The sequence below is a fragment of the Callorhinus ursinus genome, unplaced genomic scaffold, assembly GCF_003265705.2.
Source record: "Callorhinus ursinus isolate GAN/ISIS: 27379988/994484 unplaced genomic scaffold, GSC_fseal_2.0 scaffold18, whole genome shotgun sequence".
Lineage (NCBI taxonomy): Eukaryota > Metazoa > Chordata > Mammalia > Carnivora > Otariidae > Callorhinus > Callorhinus ursinus.
The window spans coordinates 22,235,119-22,260,377 of NW_027397080.1; the positions used below are offsets into that span (position 1 = coordinate 22,235,119).

At 52.8% G+C, this 25,259-nt stretch overlaps 1 protein-coding gene across 7 annotated transcripts in view; it reads right to left on the reverse strand.

The window, feature by feature from the left end:
* Positions 1-8,364: 8,364 nt before the first annotated feature.
* The window catches only part of VWA5B1 (von Willebrand factor A domain containing 5B1), a 46,806-nt gene continuing 29,911 nt past the window's right edge, over positions 8,365-25,259 (reverse strand). For 6 of the 7 annotated variants that reach the window (XM_073903249.1, XM_073903251.1, XM_073903253.1 and 3 more), the window contains 10 exons: positions 24,875-25,058; positions 23,800-23,990; positions 20,020-20,221; positions 19,213-19,527; positions 17,261-17,398; positions 14,782-14,913; positions 12,144-12,218; positions 11,438-11,507; positions 10,773-10,890; positions 8,365-9,263 (listed from right to left, as the gene is read on the reverse strand). In XM_073903249.1, the coding sequence (XP_073759350.1) occupies positions 8,757-9,263; positions 10,773-10,890; positions 11,438-11,507; positions 12,144-12,218; positions 14,782-14,913; positions 17,261-17,398; positions 19,213-19,527; positions 20,020-20,221; positions 23,800-23,990; positions 24,875-25,058 (1,932 nt within the window). In that variant the 3' untranslated portion in view covers positions 8,365-8,756. Of the gene's footprint in view, positions 9,264-10,772; positions 10,891-11,437; positions 11,508-12,143; positions 12,219-14,364; positions 14,675-14,781; positions 14,914-17,260; positions 17,399-19,212; positions 19,528-20,019; positions 20,222-23,799; positions 23,991-24,874; positions 25,059-25,259 lie in introns of those variants that run through there. The other variant, XM_073903254.1, reaches the window with a different exon arrangement.

Genomic DNA, 25,259 nt, shown 5'->3' on the forward strand with positions numbered 1-25,259 from the left:
CTAACATTGCTTCATTTTTCTGCCTTTTGCCTTAATGTACCTTTCCTTGATTTTGTGTTCTTGTCTGTCTCCGCTACAGCGTCAGCCCCATGAGTGTAGCATTATGGGTGCAGGTGTGCCCCTCACTCCCTAATTCCCATGTTGAACTCTGAACTCCTAGTACTCAGAACGTGACCATATTTGGAGATAGGATCTTGCCAGAAGTGGTCCAGTTAAAATGAGGTCATTGTGGTGGGCCCTGACCCAATATGACGGGGGTCCTTGGATAAAGGGGGAATTTGGAGACAGTTGCGTCCCAGAGCGAAGGCCATGTGAAAACGGGGGTGGGGTCCGCTGCCACAAACCCAGGAAGCCCCAGCAGCTCGGAGAGGGGCCTGGACCAGATCCTTTCCTTGAAGTGCTCAGAAGGAACCAACCCTGCCCACACCTTGATCTTGGACTTCTAGCCTCCAGAACAGGAGACATGGCATTTCCTGCTCTGTGGTCCTTTGCTACGCAGCCCTACCCAGCAGCCCAGGCCGAAGCTGTTATGTCATTGCGTGGCCCTGGTCACTTGAGGGCACCAGCCACAGTTCGCGCATGGACTGCCCTTGCTTGAGACATGCGGTGGCGAGGGCCGCAACCTGGGTGGTGGCCCGGGTGGAATGGGGGGACCTGCAGAGCCAGGGCTGTGTGTGATGCAAATAGGGGGTCTGGTGTCTTCAATCCCTCTCGAGTCTCGCCTGCCTGCTTTCTGTTCTTTCCCGGAGTGGTGATCTTTCCTCTGATCCAACCCATCTTTCTACCGCCCAGTGTGCAAAGCTCAGGGGACTTGGGGGCGGGGGAGGAGGACCGTCTTCAGACTGAGTATTGTCTCCCCCCAGAGTCCTGAGACAGGTGCCACCGGAGCCGCACAAGAGTTGCCTCAGAGAGCACACAGTCTGATGGAGGAGACAGAGCCCCGTTTGGAAAACCCCTGGTCAGGTGGAGGAGATAAGATCTGTGCCCCTGAAGAGCCTCCAGTCTGATCAGGTCAGGGAGGGCTTCCTGGAGGAGGTGGGCTGCACACTGAGCTACACAGCCCTGCCCTGGGAGAGACCAGCAAGTATGGCTGGGAGCTCCCAGTCTGATGGGGGAGACAGAACACACATATGTAGACACTAGTAAGTACCCCATAAGAAGCTGCTGCCGGGAGGAGGCCTGGGAAGGCTTCCTGAAGGAGGCGGGCTCTCACGGAGTCTGGAGAAGGAGGGGTACTAATAGGGTGGCCAGGAGGAGGAGTGGGCAGGGCAGGGCAGGCCCAAGTAGGTGCCTCCTTTACAGTTCCAGGGGAGCTAGCCCAGTGCCTGGACTCACGGGTGAGTACGTGACCGGCACAGCCTTTCAGTGGGCTTCCTAGCCATCACGAATCACCCATTTTTAGCAGGGAAAAAAGGCTGTTGACAGGGGACAGGAATAGCTTCTGAAGCCTCCCTTCATCCCTGCCGCTGCGCTCCTCTGTCCCCGAACGTCTCTGCAGGCCCCGGGCCTGGAAGGCAGTGCACGCCCCCGGCGCCCTCTGCTGGAAGGCATCAGAACAGCACCACAGGCTCTGCGTGCCAAGGCGTTTGTGCGAACAGCCCTGGGTTCTGGCTCTGTGGAAGCCCCAGATTCTGAGGCCAGGAGTGAAAGATAGGCGGGAACTGGGTCAGTGCCTGAGAGGGTCCATATCTGCAACCTGCAGGATCTTGGAGCTTAAGATCTATTTGGAGTGGCTGAAGGAGCCACCATGGACCACACCCCCCACCCATCCCAGAACTTACTGGAGACTCAGGAGCTCTGAGTATCCAGGGCCCCACCTCCCCCCAGGCTAGGAGAGGACCTTCTCCCAACAGATGACCTATGTCTCATTATATCAAAGAGGATGTGTCCCTTTCTTTCTCCAACCCTGGATCTGGGGTGGCTAGGCTTCAAGTGAGTGGTCTGGATGTTTCCAGAAGGGATTCATCATTGGGAGAGTCTAAATGATGCTCCTATGAGAAGGAGGGTAGCTGCTGCTGGATGGCAGAATGAGAGAGCTTGGCGGAGCTGGGCTAGGACTCAACATACTGTTTTCTCCCCACTTCAGACGGAGATAAAGATTAATGAAGCCTAAGGGAGCTCAGGTTTCTCAGGAGGCCCACAGTGCCTTAGAGGGAACTGGCAACCACAGGACAGAGAACCCAGGAGAGCCAGGACCTGAACCTTGGGCTCCCTTCATTCTCTCCTTCTGCAGAGTTCCTGGAGAGAATCCAAGGGTACTGAGTCTCTGCTTTCCTGAGTATGTTTTTCATAGCACGAGGGACTAGGAGATCCTTATTGCCACCCCAGCAGGACACACACACACACACACACACACACACACACACACACACCACGCACATGTACACACATGCAAACACACATACAAAGTGGCTTTTACAAAATGCACAACTGGAGAAGCAAAGAAAGCAGCAGGTTTCTTATAAAGATGGAGGTCGTGCCTGCTCATAGGTCAGGTGTTAAAAGAACGTCAGGTCCCCCAGCAGCCTAGAGCTGTGGTGGGAGGTCAGAGAAAGGGCTTGTCTAGCTCAGCAAAGGCCCATTACCCAGCTGAGAGTCATACACGAGGGCCACTCCTGTGCGCAGCATTTCTGTTGGCCTTGTCGGTCTCAGCCTGTTGGGACTCCTCGGATGGTTCCTATTAGGGGCTGTTAGCACATCACAGGGATGTTTTTTGGCCTATTGGGAATTCCTGTTTTAGTCGCCTGTTCTCCCTGAAGGCTGCAAAGGGACACTGAAGTGAGGAAACAAGGTAAGGTGCTAAAGGAGTTCCAGATGACTTAGGTTTGCTTTTGGAGGCAGTTTGTGTGGGTTCCAAAACAAAATGGCGGCTAGTAATGATTTTCAGATAAAGGTATTTTGTGACCACTAATTGTTTCGGAGGGAAATCGGAAATGTGGGAGGCAGCTGTGCAGAGCAATGGTGGCAGGTGCTGTCAGGGTCCTGCTGTACCCCCACAGCTGGTTCTGTTCCTGGAGCACATGGGCTGGACACCCACCAATACCTGTATTTCTCTGACTGGTGGCTTTCTCTAGCTGCAGAAGTGAGCCCAGCAAGGGCACCCGGGCCGAGGCCAGAAGTGCCACGGAATGAATGCCATTTCTTAGGAGTGACCCTCAACCAGTGACTGACTGGAGCTGGACCAGTGCTCATTCCTTCTCCATGAGCTTGGAGATGTGCATCTACTCTGGTTTCCAGTGGGATGAAAGTCCACACTCAGAGCTGTAACCTTCCCTTTACTGGTGTCCTTCATGTTGTTCTTTTACTTCCTCACTTGCCTCAGGATGTTTCCGAGGATTGCACAAATACACTCTTTGCACTGAATCCTTGTCTCAAGCTCTGCTGCTGGGGGAACCACTGTGACCAATTTGTCCCGATTTTCCTGGGATTGTTCCAATTTTATTTTATTTTTTATTTTTATTTATTTTTTTAAAGATTTTATTTATTCATTTGAGACACAGAGATACAGAGAGAGAAAGCATGAGCAGGGAGAGAGACAGAGGGAGAAGGAGGCTCCCCGCTGAGCCAGGAGCCCGATGTGGGGCTCGAGCCCATGACCCCGGGATCATGACCCGAGCTGAAGGCAGACGCTTAACCATCTGAGCCACCCAGGCGCCCCAGGATTGTTCCAATTTTAAAAGTCAAAGTCCCACATCCTGAGACTGCCCCACACCTCAGTCCCAGGCAGACAGGGACGATGGGTCACCCGAGGGGGGATCCCAAACCAAGACAGATGTGAGCACACGGAGCAAGGCAAACAGACCACTGAACCACCAGTTTGAAAGCCAAGTATCAGTTTCGGAGAACAAAAGAGCAGACACAAGTATCATTTGGTCATATCATCAGGTTCATTAGTTTTTACGAGCTAAACGCCTCTAAGAGAACAGTAGCCACCAATGACAAATAAGCCATTCCTTTGAAAACAGACATGGTCATACAGCCCCAGGGCGTGGTTTGCTAATTGTTGGTGGATTGAAGACGGCTGACATCCAGGACTCCCACAGTGTCCACGTGACTGGCTACTGGAAAAAGGCGGCGGGTATTCTAAGAACAAGACGTGTCACAAGCACTGAAGGGGACATTACAGGTAAGCAGGCAAGGGAACAGGGCAGCGTGTTGTAGGCACTTAAGGCTCCGAGGGGGACAAGCACCGGCCATGCCACTTGAGCCAAAGCCACCTGGGCAAATAGCGAAACTACACTGCGTGTGTCACCACATTTGACCACATTGAGGCAAGGCGCTTTGCCTTGGGAAGCGGCTGTAAGCTCAAGGCAGCTGGCTCCGAGCCAAGGGGGTTTGCAGCATGAACAGGAGGAATCCCACTTTGTCAGGTGATCTGGGAGGCGGTTCAGAGCTCAAAGTCAACAGGCTGAGGGCCTGGAGAACGCGCGGGTCAGGGAGCTCCATTGTAGGGGGCTGGGAGCCTGGCTGGGAGATGCTGCCAAGCTCCTGACCTTAGGACATATTTCTGCAGATCAGATTATCCAGCTGCAAGATGCCACATACGCCCCTGCCCTGCTTATTTTTATACTGGCACTGCCGAGCATGCTCCAGCTGAGGAATGCGCCCATTTGGTGGTGGTGGGGGGGCTGATTTCCTTAGTCCCTGCTAGATTGGTGGGGAAAAAAAAAATCTCCCAAATGCCACGGCAGTGAACACACAGCCCATTCCGGGGGGTAGCAATGCCCTTCTCTCTCCCAGGGCACTAGGATGCAGAATGCATTTGTGTCTGGGGACCACTTGGGAGAGGTTCCAATACGCACGTAGTCAATAGCAGCATTTGGACCCTGCAATAGCAGGTGCCTGTCACGGGTTCCAGTGGGGCCGGTGAATGGGGTGGCCAGTCGCCAGGCGGAGGCTACACACAGATCAGGGGAGACTCCTTTCTTCACTTCCTTTCATTGGGGGTCCCTGCCAAGGAAGAAGGAAGATTTCCCCTCCTAGCGAGCAGGTGAACCCCCCTCCCCACACACAGCAGGTAGTTTTGGAACTCACTACTCCATTCGCCCCATTACAGCAGCAGAGGACAGTAGATGTCGTCTGTTTTGTCCGCAGGCAGGGGAAGGATGGGGAAAACGCAAGTGCTCTCTGGAAGCCGGTGCTTATTTTCAAATCCAGAGCAAGTCTGCCCAAGTGTGGGGCCCAGTTTTCCCAGGATCTAGAGCTGATCTCAGCTGAGGGGGCCCAGAGGGAGGACTCTGCCCTGCATGTGGCAGGAGGTTGGACCCTTGGGACACTTTGTGGCAGGGACTCCTCTGTCCCGCCTGGGAAAGGTGGCCCATCGCAGGCGCTCCTGCCAGGGTCCCACGCTGCTCTATCACATCATCAGTGTGAGAAAGCTCAGGGGCTGGCCTCTAGTGCAAATGTTGCACAGTCTGAGGCCACCCCTACATACAGCAGGATCAGAGGTTGGGGATGTGGCAGGTGAAGACATACTCGCCCCGGAATGCCAGGGAGTGGGGAAATGGTTCATGGAGCAGACATTCTTCAAATGCTTCTCACCAAGCTCCAAAAGACGGGAGCACCAGCCGATGTGTTCACTCTGCTGCCCCAGGAGGCCTGGCATACAGGAGTTTCTCAATAAAGGCTCTTTGAATGTCAGTGCCTGAAGATCCCTAACGAAGATCTAGACCAGTGTTTTCCCAACCGAATAACCCCGGGGGAGAGCAACCTTCTGAATCACCTCATTGGAGACTGACAATACACATTTGCATATTCATGACTCTGAGTCTGTCTTGACCTAAAGAAGTCTGTTTTCCTTGTGTTTCCCCAACATGTTTGCCTGCTGGACAGTTTCTCGTGAATTGCTAATTCACATATCAACCAAGGAATAGTGTTGGAAATGCTGATTGAGTGTAACCTCCTCATTCTACAAAAGATGAAACAGGGCCCTGAGAAAGCAAGCAACTTGCCAGAAGTCACACAGCACACTGATGGGAGTTTAGACCAGCACTGAAATTCCCCGGCTCTCCTCAGTGTTCTTGCCGCTGAAGGTGGCATCTGTCGGACAGAGCCATTAGGCATGTGCACTCTCTTGATCCTTCAGCCAGGCAGCACATGAATGTTTCTTTGCATCACCTAGAAAGTAAGGGCTAGCTTAACAAAAAATCCAGATTAATCCAAGTTAATCCCAATTGCAGGAGCAATGTGTCCCTCCTTGAGAACTTCTGGAACCACCTTAGCTTCAATGCATGTGCTAATTACCTAAGGTTCTTACTTTTTCCTTAAAGCTAGTCCCTTCTGCTCTGGGCTTGGCAATCCTGGGGGCAGTTTCCGGAGACTGCGTGTCATCTCAATACCTCTGAAGGCCTTTAAAAAATGTCTCTTATCCAGATGTCCCCCAAAGCCCTTGGGTTATTTGATATCCATGAGGATTTGTTCCTCTGCCCCTTTGGGTGCTAGGCATGGGAGCCAGGGGGTGCGGAGGTTGGCAGCCCAGATTTCCAGCAACTGTTCCTGGAGCAGGATCCGAGGACATTCCCTGGAGAAGGGGGTGGTACATCCACCACCTTGCTGGGTTCTCGGTTACTCCTTCCAGTTCCACACTGGGCCACCTTGAACCTGCTCATTGTCCACACTGAGCCTGGAGACCCCGAATCAGGTGGCTCGGGAGGCTGGTGGCCCAGTCCAGTCTCATCGTGTAAGAGGAGAGGGGCCCAGAAAGCACACGCAACTGGTTCAAATTTACACAGACAGTGAGCACAAGCCCATGGTCACTAAGGGGTAAGCATCACAGAGGCAGAGAATCGGGGAAAGTTGGAGCAGTGGCAGCCCCCCAGCTCCTGCGCACCCAGCAAAGGGACGCCACTTGCCCAAACAAGTGCCAGGCGTTCCCACTCTTGGCCTGACAGGTGCTTCCACTAATGTGGGCCAAGGAGGGGATGTCACACCCCTCTCTCCTTACCCCGAAGCTGGGGCTGCTGGCTGCACGAGTGTTACTTTTGTGCGGGGAGGTGTGTAGGGAGGTGACAAGGCTGTCCTCACACCTGCTTGAGGCCTTGAGCAAGAGAGCCTAAAACCCTTATCCCGCTCAGTGGCACTGATTTTAAGCCAACGGCCCAGACTGTCATCCATGTGCCACCTGGGGTGGTGGTGGCCACGGTGCTGTTGACTGCCCGGCTGGGTTCCTCCCCAGAGGGTGATTCTAAAGCACAACACTCAGCCAAGCAGCAGACAGGACTTTATATGAGGTCTCCAGCCCCTTCCCCTCCCTTGGGGATGGATCACCAGGTTTTCAGAGCCTCAGCAGGACCTGTGGAGGGAGGCCCTCCTGGGGGATTTTGCAGCACAGCCGGAGGGCAGGGCAGGGCCCCAAATCCAGGGCGGGCTGTGTGGGGGGCAGGATACCACATCATCTTCTCTATGCCCGAAGGGCATTCTGCTGGAGCCCTTCTCTCCCTCTGCCCCTGCTGAAGACCAGGCATTTCTCGAGTCTTCGTGAAGCTGGGATGTGTGCCAGAGCCCACACCCCCTCCACAGGTCAGTTTGCTCTGTGGGGACCTCCAGATCTCCCCGGAGAGGGACTGGCTTTGTGCCAGGGCCCTGGGGCCCAAAGGGACCACTTGGTGAAGAGACGTTAAGGCCTTGGAGAGGGTGGTGTGTGGGTTCAGCCTGGAGTCCCAGGCTGCTGGACTTCCAGAGGAGTCTTCAGGGCAGAGACGACTGGGCGCCAGCCTCCAGGGAATCTGAGGCCACGCCCATCACCACAGGGTACGTGTGGCCTTGAGAGAGGGAAGTCCCCAGGGGCTCTCTGCTGGACAATTCAAGAGTCCTTCATTTCTTTGAATAAATCCCCCTCCCAGCTGAAGCTGCTGGCCCCAAATGCGCTGCAGCCAAGCACTGGTTCTTTGTTGCCGAGAGGGACCCCGAGACCCCAGAATGGAGCCGACGCGGGGGCCTCGCGTGCCCCTCAGCGCCAGTGGAGTTTGCCGTGCACAATTCCTGAAACTGTGCAAATTATTTAAGGTGTTGCCTGGTTTCTCCACTGGCTTCTGTGACCATGTCTATTCTGTTTGGACTATTTTTGCACAGACTGAAGCTTAGTTTTCACACCTCCGCTGGCAGGGGGTCTCCCGTTGGCCTCCCCACCTCCTCTTCTCAGACTGGAGGTCACCGAGAGTCTGCAAACTAGAATATACTAAGGGCCTCCAAGCCCAGGGAAAAGGCTCCTGAGTGACTCTTCGTAACATGTTGGGAAGGATGGTTCTCCGGTGGGTTTGTAAGTGGGATTTCAGGGTGCCAGACTGTCACCGTGGAGACAAGGCAGCAGGCAGAGGTTGTCTCCCACGCCTAGATGCGAGCTCGCGGGTCTGGTTACTGACAGTCTTTGGGTTTGCTCATCCACCCTTTTATTTGGGGGGGGTGTTGCCCACGGGACCCTCTTCCAGAGAGAACTGCGGTTTAAACTGTATTTTCTCTCTCCCCACCCCACGGCTGCCTGAGCGTCCGCCCGAGAGGAACCTTGGGAGCGTCTAGAGATCTAGTCCAACTCCCTCGCCTCACGCACTTATTTTACAGGTGGGGAAACCGAGGCCCAGATGGGGGGTAGGAGCTGGCTACAATCGCACAGGTAGGTGGTAGCAAAGTTGGGATTGAACTCAGGCCTCCTGACTGCCAGTCCAGGGCTCTTTCTAGCAACCGGTATATTGGCTACAGCGGCAAAAGCTCCCCCTGCCAGGCCCGCATGGTCCCCTCCCTCTCCTCCCTTCCCGCCCCGGCTACACGTAATTCGGGTTATAGCAGAGCATGTTGAACTCCAGGTTCTCGTCCCAGTGCCGCAGCAGCACGAAGAGCTGGCGGGCGGCCGCCTTGAGGGTGCCCCGTGTGCGGCCCTCGGGCACCTCCTGCCGCTCCAGCCACCAGTTGGCTTTGGCGGCCACCAGCTCCCACTCAACGAAGTAGGAGGCCGAGCTGTGCTCCAGCCACGCCAGCGCCACCACCGTGGCCCACAGCTTCCCCGTGTGTTCTGTCACGGCCCTGGGCTCCCAGCCTGGCTTGGCCTCCCCCAGAGGCTCCGGGGAGAAGCCATCACAGGAGGGGTGCTGCGCGGAGGGGCTGAGGCACAGCTGGGGGCTCGGGGTCTTAGACTCAGGCTGGCGGGCAGCGAGGGACACTCGGTGGCAGGTGAAGGGTGAGGTCCACTTGAGCTTCTCCATGGGGATGTGGATGGCCTCGCAGAAGGCTTGGTTGAGCAGGAAGGCTCCGGAGGCCAGCTGCAGAGACACCTGTGTGTGGAGGAGCCCCTCAGTGGGCCTCAAACTTTTTAGCCTGTGGAGTCCCAGGCCATGCAAAAGCCTGGGTCCACACAGCCTGCCCATTCAGCCCCCCTCCCTGCCCCCAGCCTGCCCCTCGTGCCCGGGAGATCTGCGGGATACCCCGGCCAACCGGGCATCTCTGAGCTTACCCCACAGGCCCTTCAGACTGAGCAGGCCCAACCCAACATCTTCCCCTCACACCTGCCTCTTGTCCTGCACAGGTGCGCCCCGCTCGGCCACTGGGGCCATCCACTGCCATCCGGCAGACTCTGGGCAGCTCACCTCCTGGTCCCTCCTCCACACTGATCAGTTTCTAAGTCCTGGCAGGTGTACTTTCTACTCAGCTCTGCAACCCACCAGCTGCCTCCACTTTCCTCCCCTGCCCCACCCCCCCCAACTCAACCTGTTTCCCAAATTTGGTAAGGCATAGACCATGGCGCTCTTTGGAGGCCATCAGCTCAGACCCTTCAAGTTTCTCTTAGAATCAGTGATTTTCAGATCACTGGCTCGCCCTCAGCTCTCCCCCCGCCACCCACCCCCAATTCTCCGGCCCCCAAGCTCTCTCCTCTCTCCACTGCCGGCCATGACTCCTCACCCTTCAGGTCTCGGTCTGACCACTGCACTCCTCAGGCAGTCAGACTTCCTTCCTCCCTGACCTCAGGCCTGAAGTCACTGTCCTTCAGGTGTCCCTGTGGCCGTCACATGTCCCGCACCAAACCCAACCTCTGCTCTCTCATCGCCCAAGCATCAGGAGTGTCTGGTTCCTTGTCTGTGTCCCCACTAGATACTAAGTGCCATGAGCTCAGGGACTATGTCCATCCAGTTCAAGGTTGTCTCCCAGGGTCTAGCATGGTGCCTGGCTCCACAAATATTTAATCCAAGCACAGTGCTCTGCAGCCCAGGAGATTTGGAAATTCAATGTGACACTATGCAATGGGTGTGTAGGGCCTGGGGCTGTGTGGTGCAGCTCACACCGGGGCCCCTCTCCAGCACCCCCTAGTCCCCAAGCCCCGCTGGGCCTCCTATGTGGTGGGGCCAGGCCCCCTTGCTCTTCAATGCAGAGACCCCCCCGCCCCCCTCCAGACCTGGGCTTCTCACCCTGCCACAGCATGCTGGGCTGTCTGCAGAGTCACTTGCTAAACATGGTGCGTGTCCCTGGGGTGTTAATTTTACTTACTTGTGAGCTATTTCGAGGCTTATTTTTTATGTATTGGAAAATAAACACACATAGATGGTGGAATAGAATGCAAAATTCCTGTGAATTTTTTAAAGCAAAGAGAGCAGATTGCAAAGAACATTCGTGATGCTGGTGCTGGCTTCTAGCAACACTCTTAGGCCCCTGGCCCTTGCCCTGCTGGCTACTGGGTGGGAAGGTTTCAGTCTTCTTCCCTTTGTGAAGGGGGAGGGGTGGGCAGGAGGCTCACAGGAAGGCCCCTTGGAGAGTGTTGGGGGTTGAGGTCTGGGGTCTGGGGCACTCACCAGCGGGATATAGTCGAAACTCTGGCTCCCTGGGGTTGACTCTGGAGCCTTGGTCAGTGGCTTGCTCAGGAAACCCTTGGCTGCTCGAGTCAGCAGCCTGGACTTGCTCAGATTCAGCCTGTGTGGGTGGAACCAGGCAAGAGTGGCCAGGGCTGCCCCCCTGGCGTCCCTGGTCATCCCACCCCCCCACCCCCAGCGCCCGCTCAGCCGCCTCCGAAAGTCAGGGCCAGAAGGGAGGTGACAGATGGCTTTCTCCGACTTGCTCATTTGACAGCTGGGGAAACTGAGGCCCAGGGAGGGGGGGCGGCTTGCGTTTCCCGAGTCACTCAGTGAGTTAGCAGCAGCCTAGATGAGGAACATGTTAGTGTTCTTTCTGTGACCCTCTTCCAATAGTGTATTCTTGTTCAGCCCAGTGGTCAGAGAATCTTAGGCTAGCCCTCCCAGGGGATTTGCACCTGCATGGAGACCATGGACATGTCGGGGGGCTTCCACAGTGTGAAACCGGAAGACAATGTATCTGGGGGTAGGAGGCCTTCTCGACACCCTTCAGATTGTTCATTTTTGTCTAAATGTCAGGCCGGGCCTGCTTTCTGCCTCCCAAGCCAGGGACAGCCCCGGGGAAGCAGGTGGTGGTACAGCCTACCTCTGGTGGAAATCCCACGTACCTGGATCCAAAGAGAGAGTCTGAGGTCTTGAAGGAAGAAAGGGTATGGGTGGCCAGACTGCGCAGGGGACCTGGAGAGCCACAGAATAATGGTTGGGGCCTGACAGACGACCCTGTACAAGCGCTCCCTGCCAAGGGGGCAACAGAGACCCGGAGAGGAGAAGGGGCCCGCCTACACCCCTAGGGGTCCGGGCGAACCGTTAGGCTGCAGGGCTGCTTTTGACCCAGGTAGTGCGGGGGAGGGTGAAATACGTATGTCCACATGTAAGAAATAGGCCTCCAAGTTTCCGTGGCTGGTGGCTGCTGGTGTCTTCTGGAAGGTTATCCATGGGGGGCAGTGATGGCTTCATATCAGCCCCCCTCATCCCTGAGTGGGGACATTGAATTTCCCACCCTGGCACATTGCTGGAGGCTTCTAAGCAGAGTTAGGTGGTAGAATGGTCCCTCAGCTGGGAATTGGGAGGTCAAATTCCAGGCCTGGTGTTGTCACTAACTTGCTGTGTGACCTTGGGCAAGTCACTTTACCTCTCTGAGTCTTAGTGTCCACGTCTTTAGATTAAGGATACTCCTGTTAATCTCACACAGGGATGTTTTGAGGGATAAATGAACCACTGAGGACTTTGTTGGGCTAAGACACTCTCCTGGCCCAAGGATCAATCACTGCCACCATCTTAATTAAGAACAGAGTTGGCTGACTGCTTACTCACCCTCAGAAGCAACATACTTCTCGCGACCCGGGGACGTGATCTCACTGGAGGGCGCGGTGGGGCTTTCCTCCATATCTACAACAGATATGAAGCCAGTGAGGCCTGAGCTCCCCTGGCCCTCCCTTTCCCACCTCTCATCCCCTCAAGGAGAGTGAAGGTCCAGATTCACAGTACCTGGGGGTGGGCTGGGAGAGCAAGGTCGAGGTTTCCACCCCTGCTTGTGTGGACCTTTGTCTTCCAGAGAGAACACCATTCCTCCCCCATAAGACTCAGATACTCCTGGATTCAAATCCCAACTCCCCCACTGACTAGCTGTGTGACCCCGGGAAGGTTACTTCCTTTGTAAGTGTAGACTGCAAATTGGGGATCGGACTATCCATCTCACAGTGTGGTTGTAGGGATTAAGGGAGGTAATACCCAGCTAGTGCTTAGTGCCTGGCCCAAGGGAAGTGCTCAATAAAGCCCCAAGCTATAGACCCAGCAGGGCAATGGGAGCAGGTCAGGGGCCTGAGGGTGGGGGGAGAGGTGGGCATCAGCTCACCAGGTCTGTGCCTTACTGAGGAGGGGCTCATGCCAACTCTCCACGAGGCACCAGAACATGGCATTGACTTGTCAGAGGGCTCTGAGCCTCAGTTTCCCCATCTGTAAAATGGGGGATAATAACTGTACATAGTCTGTTCAATATGCATCATCAGGGTGATTATTCTTATGATTGTTATCTCAAGGGCTGGACCAGGATGGGCAATATACCACAAGGGAAGAGTATAAGATATGGAAAAGGCTTCATGCACACATGTTTATCAAAGCCTCTGTCTCCCCCCTGAGACCATTAGTGGCTCTGGGAGGGCCCAGAAGCTCTGTTTATCACTGGGGGCTCGGGAGCAGCACCACAGCGAATTAGGGACTGGATGTGGAGCGACTGAGGCAGGTGGGAGGCTAGCAGCATGGTAGTTCACCTCATGGGCTCTGGAGCCAAGCACTGCCTGGGTTCAAGTCTTGGCTCTATCATGTATCTGCCGTGTGACACTGAGTAAGTCACTTAACTTCTCTGAGTCTTGCTTTCCTCACCAACTTTGTCAGACGCTTGGAGGAAATTAGATTAGAACAGTGCCCAGCACAAAGAAAACTCACAGTACATGTTAACTATTGTCATCCTTGGGGAGGGAAAGGGCTTGGGATAGAATAAGAGTTTAGAAGTTACAGACACTTGGGTGTGAATCAGACGTCAGTGAAAAGAAGGGATTGGGGCGCCTGGGTGTCTCAGTCGGTTAAACGTCCGACTCTTGATTTCGCCTCAGGTCATGACCTCAGGGTCGTGGGATCAGCCCCACGGCAGGCTCCAGCTCAGTGGGGAGTCTGCTTAGGATTCTCTCTCTCCATCTGCCCCCCACCCCCGGTCTCTCTCAAAATAAATAAATAAATCTTAAAAAAAAAAAAAAAGAAGGGATTTGTGATTTTGATGGAAACCATGGGCCACCAAGAACTGGGCTATGGAGAAATGAAAAGGTAGCCAGACATTTCCTCTAGATGGGAAGCCCAGCTTGGCTCAGGGGTTCCAGCAGCTTCCCCCACTCCCAGTTTGGGAGGCTCTGAGGGACCAAAGAGCTGGCAGAGCTTTATATTTTATTTATTTTATTTTATTTTTTTAAAAGATTTTATTTATTTATTTGAGGGAGAGAATGAGAGAGAGAGAGAGAGAGCACATGAGAGGGGGGAGGGTCAGAGGGAGGAGCAGACTCCCTGCCGAGCAGGCAGCCCGATGCGGGACTCGATCCCGGGACTCCAGGATCATGACCTGAGCCGAAGGCAGTCGCCCAACCAACTGAGCCACCCAGGCGCCCTGGCAGAGCTTTTTAGTTTCTGTAGTTACGCATTCGTCTACCCCTCACACACTGTTCTCTTTTTTACTCTATCAATGTCTGTGAGAACTTTCGAGTCCCTCAGGTAAAAAATTATGATGATCTGGGTGTCTGGCCTAGGGGCCAGGTGGGACTTCTGATGTCCTTCCCATGCAGAGAAGAAGGCAGGAGATCCTCACTGAACATGAGAGGGCACAAAGGAAGGGGTTAGGACTACTGCAGCAGCCAGGCTGTCTTTGGAGGGACCAAAAGACATGCAGACATTCAGGAGACAGAGGGTTAAAGCTATCCTGTGAATTAGTGCCAGGTCACAAAAGGGTCAAATCACGGATGCTTAAGCCATAGGCACAACGAAATCAGGCAAAGGCAGAAAGGAAGCTTTGGGAATCCTGAAAGAAGCAGATGGTAGGACCCAAACAGATGGAACTAGCTCTTGGCCCTCGCTTTTCCCCTTGTTTATTAGTTTTCCTGGCATTTGGTGCCTGGGAGGACTCAAGAGATTGGAGTCAGGGAACAGCCGCTGGGCTCTGCAGACTTTGAAAGGGGCGAGGCGGAGGGATGGTGCAGGCACACAGACTCACGGCAGTTCTCTCAGCGAAGCTGTGTTAACGGGGGCATACTCGGGCCAAGCTGAGCCTCCGAGAGCCCGGGAGGCCTGGCCTCACACTGGTCCTGCAGGGGGCCCAGAGGACAGACTCAGAGCCTGGCTTCCAGGGGGCCTTGGGTACCAGGGTGCCTCTGGTGCCCAGGCTTCAGAACACGCCCGAGGCAGCTCTTACTTAGGTTCTGGAATTTGCCATCTCCTGCTGCTGAGTCTTCCCCAAGCAGGGTCTGAGACCGTCTGAAGCCAGCAGCGGCTCCGCTCCACTGTCGGGTCAGGACCTGAGAGTTGATCATCCGCCACGCAGCACCTTCATGGGGACAAGGAGAAGGGGTCAGATGGATACGCTTGGGTCAGTCCTTTGCCTCTCCCCCAGGGCTGGCGGGAATGATTGTGCCTTCAGTCTGTCACTTGTCCAGAGACAGAAAGACACTGTACAAGGTAAGACCATGAGCTTTGGAGCCAGAATGACCTGGGTTTGAACCTCAGCCCCATCTCTTAGTAGCTGGATGGGGTGCTAGCCGCTTTGTGCCTCAGTTTCCTCATCTGGAAAATGGGGATAATAACCTTGCCAGGTCCATGCTATGGCCGAGACAATGCTCAGGAAGCAGCAGTATTTTCTAGTTAGTTAAAAGTCTGCTTTTCTCAGGAACACCCAATTTTCCTTCTCTCCTAGTTTGTGGTCTCAGAGACCAAGGCCCCCATTCCCCTCCCACAGGACAGGGCCTCACCAACGGGGGATGGATAAAGAGAGATGAAGCTATAGCCCTGTCAAGTGTGTTTTGGGGAACCCCACTCTTGGAGAACAATGGTCTGTAAACTATTCCTTAAAAAAACGAGGAGTTCTAAGGGGAGGTAAGTTTGGAAGAAGCTGCAAAATACAGTCCCTTCTCTGAGCCTCCTGATGTATATTAACATACTAAAGGCTCTGACAAGTTCTGCAATCAAGACAACACTGGGCGTTGAGCTTTATTTAATCCAGTGGTTCCTAAATGTATTTCCTAAACTGGGACTTCCTAGTTTGTGCTGAATGGCCATGCTCAGGACATGCGACTAGGGTTCTCGTTTCCTGAATCACACTTTGGGAAGTACTGATCCAGGCCTTAGGGGGCTGTGGGACTTGGGTTAAGACATGGGCCAGGTCCCTGAACCTTCCAGGCTGTGGGCTGTAGACACTAGGATGGTCTGAGACGGATGTGGAGGGTGGGACATCCTGAATGTCATTCAGGGTGACGAAGCCCAGTGAATGAGAATGTCCGGGGGAGTAACAGCCTGGGCCTCTGGCCAGAACCTGAAATGAGAGCAACCCAAAGAGGGAACAGGGTCGTCGATTATTCTGATACCACAGATAAGAAACAGCAGAGGGGAGGAGGGAGACAGGAACAAGGAGAGGCACATTTTGTTTTTAAACATTCTTTAGAAGGTCTGCTAAAAAAACAAAACAAAACAAAAAGGACCTGCAGAGGATGGGAAAATGTAATTCAGGGAAGAAAAAGTACATATAGTTAAGGTACCTATGAAAAGTATCTCACCAAAAAACCTAAAAAAAAATCCCCAAAGAGAGATTCTTCCCTTGCCTATGAGCCTGGCAGCGTTTAGAAAGATAAGCAGCACACAGTGCTGGTGAAAAGCAGACCCCCAAACAACCTTTGCAGTCAGGTCACTTTGGCAAAACACATCCCAGTTTTAAATGGGCAGACTTTTTGATCCGCAATCTTACTTTGGAGAGTTAATTAACCCCAAGGAGATAACCAGACAGGGGCACAAAGATGTTCTTTGCACCATAATTTATGATAATCAAAAGGGGGGATAAATTGAAGGTCTAGTACCTGGGGGGCTGGTGGAAAAGGTACTGATAAACCTTAAGTGGTAATGGAGAGGGGCAGGAGGAAGTAGACTCTGCAGCCAGGCCGCGAGATTCAAAGCCTGGCTCTGCCCCTCACTGCTGTGTGACCCTGGGCAAGTAACTTAACTCCCTCTGCCTCTACCTTCCCATCTGTAAAATGGGGATGATAATAGCATCTACTTTGCTGAGCCGTGTTGAGGATTAAGTCATTCGATGTAGATAAAGTGTTTTGGACCACTGTCTAATTGATGATGAAAGTAGAAAACACTGCAGCTATTAAAGTGGTGATAGACAGTCACCTTCCTGGAAAGATTTTTTTTCCACACCCACATTTGGTAGAACACAGCACATATTGGTATAATCCAATTCATGAAAAAATTATCTTTTGATTTCTCTACATGTAGATATTCATAGAGAGAAGTCTGGAAGGATGGTCACACCAAGGAGGTAATTAGTAACTCATTTCTGGATGACTGTCAATTCCAGGCATTTTTATTTATTTTATGCCTTTCTATATTTTAGAATTTTCTACAGAGAGCACACGCATTGTCCCAATTGGAAAAGTACAGTAAAGTCCTATTCATTTGGTGGGGAAAAGGGAGTGGGGTGGTTTCACTGCCTTCTGCAGAGCAGTGGGGCGGGGGCTCCTGTACCCACCACCCTATGGCGACTGAACCATTGGCCAGGGGCCTTTTTGCTTCTAGGCCATTCCTTGTACCCCTCTCAGCAGGTCTGTACTCCTTTGTGTCCCAGCTCCCCTCTGACAGCCAAGGGGGTCGGCTTGGCCCTCAGAAGTGCCCATCTGCCTTACCAGAGTTGGGGTACCCCACCACGGTGGGCAGGTACTGGCTCTTGCTCACGTCCACAGGCACAAAGACCGTATACTTGCTGATGACATTGCAGGCCTTGCTGGTGTGCACAGCATTCACCTGGTAACGGCGGCTGGACCCTGTGGAGGGAGAAGCTGGGGGTCAGTGTGTGGATCCGGACAGTCCTACCTGACACAGAACTTCTGGAAGCTAAAAGAAGGGCTAGACCAGTGGTCCCCGTCTTTGGTTCTATAAGCCCTTAAAATCAAGGGGTCTGCCCACTTGCCAGTTAAGGAGATTAACCCCCACCCCCAAGATTATTAACCTCCATCAACGTTTCATAAAATAAGGACGTTTTAATGTAAAAGAGCTAAGACATCTAGGACAAAAAGATAGTTACACCCCTTAAATAACTTGAGTGTTATTAAAAAAAATCCTCTAGGGGCGCCTGGTGGCTCAGTCAGTGGAGCGTGCCACCCTCGATCTTGGGTTGTGAGTTCGAGCCCCAGGTTGGGTGTAGAGTTCACTTAAAAATAAAATCTAAAAAAAAAAAAACCAACCAAACAACAACAACCGAACACCCCTCTACATCACCTGTATTCTCTATTTTCATTTTGCAGCTATCTGATAAAAACTTTGCTGCAGGATTTCACAGGTACCCTGGCTGGGTGGGGACCCCTGGTCTGGCCCACTGGGACAATCTTGCAGAGAAGATTGAAAACCAGAGAGGGGGAGCGCAAAACACAGGGTCACACAGCGAGTTAGTAACGGCCCTGGGATCAGAACTCAGGATGATCTGACCCCCAAACCCAAGTTCTTCACATGAAACAAGTGAGCAGTCTCCATGGCTCGCTGCCTCCGAGGGCTGTGTGAGGAGTCAAGGCGGTGAGGGATTGTACAAATATTTTGTAAACTGTAAGGTGAGGTGCTCAGAAAAAAAATGTGTTATACAAAAGTACAAATAATGTAAAATATAAGCAATATATTACTGTATAAACAAAGCATGAACCTATCACAAATAGTGTTCTCTATATACCAATCTGTTCTCCAAGCCTGCACATCGTGATCCCAGGAATCACTGTCTTAGGAATGTTTGCCCCAATTCCTGAACTAAATTAGTTCCCTACCATCCCCGTTATAGGATTTCTTGGATCGCTGTATTTCTTAATAGTACTCAGGACAAATGCACTCAATCGTGTGTATAATTATTTGATTCATGTCGGCTTCCCAGCTAGTCCGAGCTCTAAGGATGGGAATTGTGGTGGTCACTGCACTGTTGAGCCTGGCCCCGGGATGATCCAAAAGCAATAAATGGCGCTGATGAGTGGGTGAGTGGACCAACCAAGTCTAGTGGGTTCTGTAAGAAGGTGTGGTTCCAAGGGAGCACGTCAGGGGATAGGGCTGGCCCCATTGTTCTGTCTCTGGAGCCCTACAGGGGGCGCTGCAAGGAGGAGCCCTGGGAGGTGAGAAGGAATGGGGGACTGCAGCCGAGGGAAAAAGGAGAGGACAGATCACCGGATCACGGGACGGGGTGGGAGGGGTGGAAGAGCCCAGGGCTGGCGGGGAGGCATCTGGGGGCTGGGGGACGGGGGGTGACCAAGGGGGGCAGAGGGGAGACACCTGGAGGCAGCGGTGGGGGACAAGAGGTGGAGCACTAGACAGTGGCAGGGCTGTGGGAAGAAGGAGGTTGCTGAAGCCTGGGGAGGAGAGGGGATCACCGGTGGGTGGGCCGGGAGGGGTTGGGGCCTTCCGCGGGGCCGTGAGGAGGGGGCGGGGCCCGGGTGTGGGGAGGAGGAGAGAGGATCCTGGTGGGGGGGGCGTGGGATAGAGCATGGGGCGGGGCTTGGGGAGGGGGCGGGGCCCGGAAGTGGGGAGGGGGTAGGATGGGGCATGGGGCGGGGCTGTGAGGAGGGGCTCCCGGAGGCGGTCCGGAGCGAGCAGGCGCGGAGCTCACCTGGTTCGATCTCGCCCTCGCGCTCCGCCAGCTGCTCGAAGTCGCGGATGATGGCGCGGGCCGCCAGGTGGTGGAAGGTCTCGCTCCACAGGTCGGCGTCGTGTGCCCCTCCCCGCTCCGGCCCGGGGGGCCCCAGCTCAAAGGTCACCTCCCACTGCAAACGTTGGCTGTCGCGCAAGCCCTTGACCACGGCCTTGCCCAGCACCGGGCCTGGAGTGGAGGGCCTGCCGGGATTGATCTGCTCCTCGGACTCTGCCGGGGGCTCCCAGTCCGAGGACGTCTCAGTCTCGAAGGGGGAAGGGTGATGGGACGGCTCTGCGGGCAGAGGGACAACCAGGCGATGCTCTGAGCTGGGGCACAGAGGTCAACCCTCAGGGACGTCATTCCTCCCCAGGGCGCAGACATCGCGAAGCAAGTACAGTCTTCTTCCCCCCACCCTCCACCTCAAGGAACACACGAATCCTTCCCTAGGACAGGCGGATGGTATGGACCTGTCCCCAAAATGGGGCAGACCCACCTCCAGGAATCCAGTCCACGAGGTAGCCAGATAGGGTGGGGTGGGGACACTTGGGCAGCGAAGAGTGCAGCCACAGGGACATCTGGGAGCCTCAGTCAACCCAAGGGCCAGGTTGATCGGGGGAAAAGTGGGATTGGTGAGGTTCTCTGGCACGGATGGGCAACAGCCTATCCTTCCCTCCAAGGGCACAGACAAAGGCATTTGCCCTCAATCCTATCATCTGAAGCTGGGCTACAGCCAAGAATTCCTCCCTGTCCCCCGGTCGGGTCCTAGACCCTGTGGGCACTTACCTAGGTCCCCAGGGCTCCGGCTGTCTGAGGCAGGCTTCAGGCTAGACCCAAGATCCGGCTCTTTCATGGGGCTCCAGGTCTGGGTCTCCTGGCTGGAAGGCAGGCTGGGTTGGCAGCCTTGGGGCAGCAGAGAGGGCCTGCGGGCTCCTGGGCCGCGGAGTCTGGGGCCCTGGCTCAGGTCCAGACCACTGTTCAGCAAGGGCTAGGAGTACAAGCGAGAGGGGAGGAGGCTGAGCTCCTTAGTGGCTGCCCTTCCCTCCACCCCTAGCCACAGCTCTTTCCCTGGGTAGCCCAGGTCCTTCTGCAGTACCCAAGGACACATAACCTACTCTCCACCACCCATGAGAACCATCAACACAAAGAATCCCAAAGCATGGATGAAGTCCAAACCATGGAAAACCATGGAAAATCACATACCATGGATAATATTCTAAACCCACTCTTTTTTTGCCATAAAGTTTAAAAAACTTTGTGTGTGTGTTGGGAGGAGGCTAAAATTATCAGCCTTTTCCTTATGTCTTCTCATATGTCATGCTTAAAAGGTCTTTCCCACTCAAAAAAAAATTCTAGAATTTTTATGATTTATTTTTGTTTGCTTAAATCTTTGACTCACATGGAATTTATTTTGGTGTAAAGAAATAGGAACCAGCCTTTCCTTGATTTTCTGAGTAGTACAGAAAACCATTTATTAAATATGGTTCATTCATTGAGTTTCTAAGGTTTATCAATTCCCTACCTCTATCCTATCAAAGCTCTCATGTACATTGGTTTTATTTCCGAACTTCCTCTTCTGTGTTGTGGATTTAATCTGTCTATTCTTGTGCTGGTACAAAAACACCAAAAGGCAAGGGATAAACTGGGAAATATATCTGCAACATGCATGACAAAGATCATTTTCAAGAAAAAGCTCTTATAAATCACTGGGGCAGGGGGAGCAGAGGTAGACTATGGGTTCAGGGCATCTATAGGCAATTCACAGAAAAAGTATCCAATAAACCCATGAAAAAAATGCTCTGCCTCATGAGCATTGCTCTAAAATAAGTTATATGATTTTTTCCACCTTCCAGATTGGCAAATATTTAAACATTTGATGACACCCATTGTGGCCAACGGGGAGAAAGGGTTTCTCTCGTGGACCCTTGATGGGAGTATGAACTTGAGGCACACCCGTGGGAGGACACTTTAGCAGTGGGCTGTCTATCAACATTAAATGTGTACAAGCTCCTTTGACCCAACGATTCCAGTTTTAGAAGTTCTGTGGAAATGCACAGGATGCGAATATCTTTGTGCACGTACTATAGATTTGTTGCAGCGTTGTTTGTAAAAGTGAATATCTGGACATTCTCAAAATGTACATCAATAGGGGTTGACAAGTAAGTTATGGAAGATCCATGCAGTGGAAGGCCACACAACAAACCCTGAAATGAAAGAGTCAGATTGCTTCATACCAGTGTGGGAAGATGTCCAAGATCAAACATATTTTAGAAAAGTAAGTTGCAACCATTCTGTATTTTGATTGTGGAGATACTTACATGACTATGCGTTCGTCAAAACTCACAGAACTGTTCACCAAAAAGAGGAATTTTACTGAATACCAAAAAAAAAAATAATGAATTAAAAGGACATTAAAAGTGTAAATTGGAGATTTACTTTTGGATTTTGGAGCTATCCAATAATAATTGGATATAATTGGAGATTTACAATGTGATTATTCAAAACATATATGTGTGTTGCATGTGTGTGTATGTGTGTGTAGTGTTTCTGGAAAGAAACACTGAAAATCATTGGGTTCGGGCACAGGGAAGGGGTAATTTTATTTTTACTTTATACCTGCCTGAACTGTTTGAGAGTTTTTATTGCAAACTCTGAGTGTGTATTACTTCTGTAATTAAAGAATATTAAGTGAATGAAAAATGAATTTTGTGCCTCTGGGAGCACATACGCTTGGTAGGGGGAGAAGATGGGGGGGCAAAAGCACTTGCAAGATGAAACAGAAAAAGTGGACTCTCAGGTTTTTGGGTCGACAGTTAACCATAGAGGCTTTCTCATCTCTATCAAGTATTTATTGGGAAGAGGACTGTGTCTCTCCTTTAGATAAGGGCTCCTTAGGGCAGGGGCTGGGGTCCTCCTTCCTGTCTCCTCTGGGCCTGAGGTCCTGGAGATGGCACAAGGGTGTGGGAGAAGAAAGGGACTGGTTACTGATAGGACGGTCTCGGTAGGAGCTGGTATCCAGCCAGGGCTGCTGGGTCCCAAGAGGTCCTTAATCCCCATCTCCCATCAGAGGCTGGGCTTCCCCTCACCCCTGCCCCACCATCACCTCCACACTGAGAAACAGATGCTGCTACAGTTTCCATGGCAACGGGTTAGTCTAGGATTCAGCCCTTCACCCAGCCAGAGGCTGCAGGAAGGGTGTACGTGTGTGCGTGTGCATGCATGTGTGTGCGTTTGTACAAGTGTGTTGGGGAGAATCAGATTGGAGAAGAAGCCAAGCAGGCGACCAGGGAGACATGAGCAAAGATGCGCCAGAAGCAAGCAGGAGAGAACAGATGCTAAGCTGCCCAGAGCTCTCACCAAGGAGAGTTGCATTTAAAGGACACCTGCTGTATACCAGGGGTGCACCAGGCAGTTCATCTCCTATCAGCCATTGCCTGCAAGTCTTCCACGTAGAGTTGTCTCCCAGTCAATATCTGCTGATGGCAGCTCAATCAGCTGTACAAACTACTCTCCCCATTTCATAGATGGGGAAGTTGGGGCTCAGAGAGGGTAAGCAACATGTTTGAGGAGCAGAGTCCACCTGACTCCAAGATCAGTGTCTTCCAACCGCATCAAATGATCCCTGACGAAGCACAGAGAAGGGCCTGCAGGGTCAAGGAGGCAATGTCTCTGCCCTTGGGGAGTGTAGGAGCTTATGGAGAGGCAGGGAGGGCTGGTGGTGGTGGGTGGGAGGGGGGAGACTGAAAGGCTCCTTTTATGGAACTTTGACTCACAATGACAAAGCTACACGAAGCCCATTCTTAAGAAAGTGGATAAGGTATGCAGATAATAACAAACACCAATTTGGTTTGGGACAGTATTTCTTCATCTGGTGATGCTACCCTCTTCCTCAGGGGAATTTGGCAATGAGTGCAGACAGTTTTGGTCATCATGGTTGAAGGTGGTATTCAGTTGATAGAGGCCAGGCATGCTGCCAAACATTCTACAACACACAGACAGCCCCTTCAACAAAGAATTATCGTGTCCATAGCGCTGAGGCTGAGAAACTTTGGTCCAGCTGAACAGTGGGTGACTGGTCCCGTTCTGGCTGTAATTCTGAGATGGTCTCTGCCCTGAGTGAATGTACCACCCTTGGGATTTGCAGAAGGTGCGGTGTGAGGGAGGGTCCTGCAGGCAGAGGGTCCTGGGTTGCAGCCCCCTGACTGGCTATCTGACCATGGATAAGTCACTTGACCTTTCTGACCCTCAATTTCCACATCTATACAGAGTGGGGGTGGTCAGCTCCCCCACTCCTTCCTCTCAGGAGTGCTATAAAACCAAACGAGTGTAAATGGGGCTGCTCCTTACCAGCTGGGAAGTGTTGCGTACAGAGAATGGGTGATGTCACTGAGTACTGGGTACCATTATTAGAAAGGGGCTCAGGCAGATGGAGATCCCCCAAAATGAGGAAGAAGACACTCATTTTGCTGTATAAGTAGTGGACAGGCTCCATCCTTGTGGCTGAAGCAGGAGACAGCTCGCTCCCCGTCTATGGTCCCCCCCAACTCCAACCTGCCCTGCAGGTACCTGCAAATCAATCTGCCACCACGGGGCGTCTGTGCTGGTCTGGTTGGTGAGGTCCTGAAGCTTGGCTTTCCGAAGTGGGTATCTCCTGGCAGGCACTGTGGGGTCGCTGGCTGTGGGGGCCCTTGGGGAGGGCTTGTGGTTGGTGATCTGGTTGGTGCTATATGCCCGCCGTCGCTGGGAAAAGTCTAGACCTGGATGGGGTGGTGACAAGGGGTGCCGTCAGGGTGGAGGTCAGTGGGGAAAGAGAGAGAGGGGCTTGCATGCTCCTTTCCTGCTTGGAAACTTCTTGAGTTATCCATGGCTTGCCTGCTGAAATATCTGTAGATGTCTCGCCTCCCTCGGCGTTCCAAGCCTTATGTAAACTGGTCCTAATGCATCTATCCAGCTACTGTCCTTTCTGCTCCTTTTTCAATGTACTGTGTGCTCCAAACGTACCAGCTGAGCAATCACTTGTGTGTCTTCTAGTTTTCTAGGTGTCACATTTCTACGTCTTTGCTCAGCCAGTTTCTGCTGCCTGGAATCTCCTCTCCCTTCCCACTTCTAAGAATCTGTGCCTTCATTATGTCTCTGTTGATATCGTCTACCAATGTGTCTTTCCTTGGGACCCCCCCCCACAGCTTATTAAACTTTGCTGTGGTCCCTGTCACTCTGCTTCTATCAAAGTTAAAGCCAATTGTATCTCTTCCACTAGGCAGAGAGTTTCTGAAGGACAAGAGTCCATGTTTGCATCATCTTTGCTTCCCACGCTGTGTTCAGGACTTAGCCATGGTGGGTGATCAATAAATGCCCTATGAATAGAAATTAGCACCATAAAGAGGCTTTGGATGCAAACAGCTCTGGACCTGTCTGTACCCTCCCTCTTGCAGGTTTCATGAGGTTAGCCAAGTTGCCTAAGGGCTCCAAGCCTCAGTTTCATCATCTATAAAATCGGTGGAACAGGACCCATCCCTACAGCTGCTAAATCTTCAGTGAGATTCTTTGTATAAAGTGCGCAGCACATAGTAAGTGCTCCGTAAAATGTAGCCATCGTGGTCTCCCTGAAGAGAGAGCAAAGCACAAGGAACAGCGGACTAACCAGGATTAGTGGTGGAGTCTCCAATGTATGGCTGGGCATCTTTGGGCTGCCTCAGGTTGAAGTGTGACCCCATGCTCTTGGCACAGTTTCTGTTGTCTGGGCTGGGCCCCTCATCCTGGGAGTGGTAGAAGACGGAGCTGCTGGACCCCTGAGAGTGCAGCATGCTGCATCGTCTCCTCTTGTCCTGGAGGGAGGGAGAGAGAAGAGGGCTGGGAGTGGGGCTAGATGTCAGAAAGAACACCTGTGGGGCAGGCTGGGTGTGATGGAAGGTGGTGGGAGTTCCATCTTTGAGGATCTAGAGTAACAGGAAGCTTTTTGCTTGCTTGAGTAATTTAGGCAGACTTCTGTTCAAGAGATGGTGAACGGAACCAACTCTTCATAACAT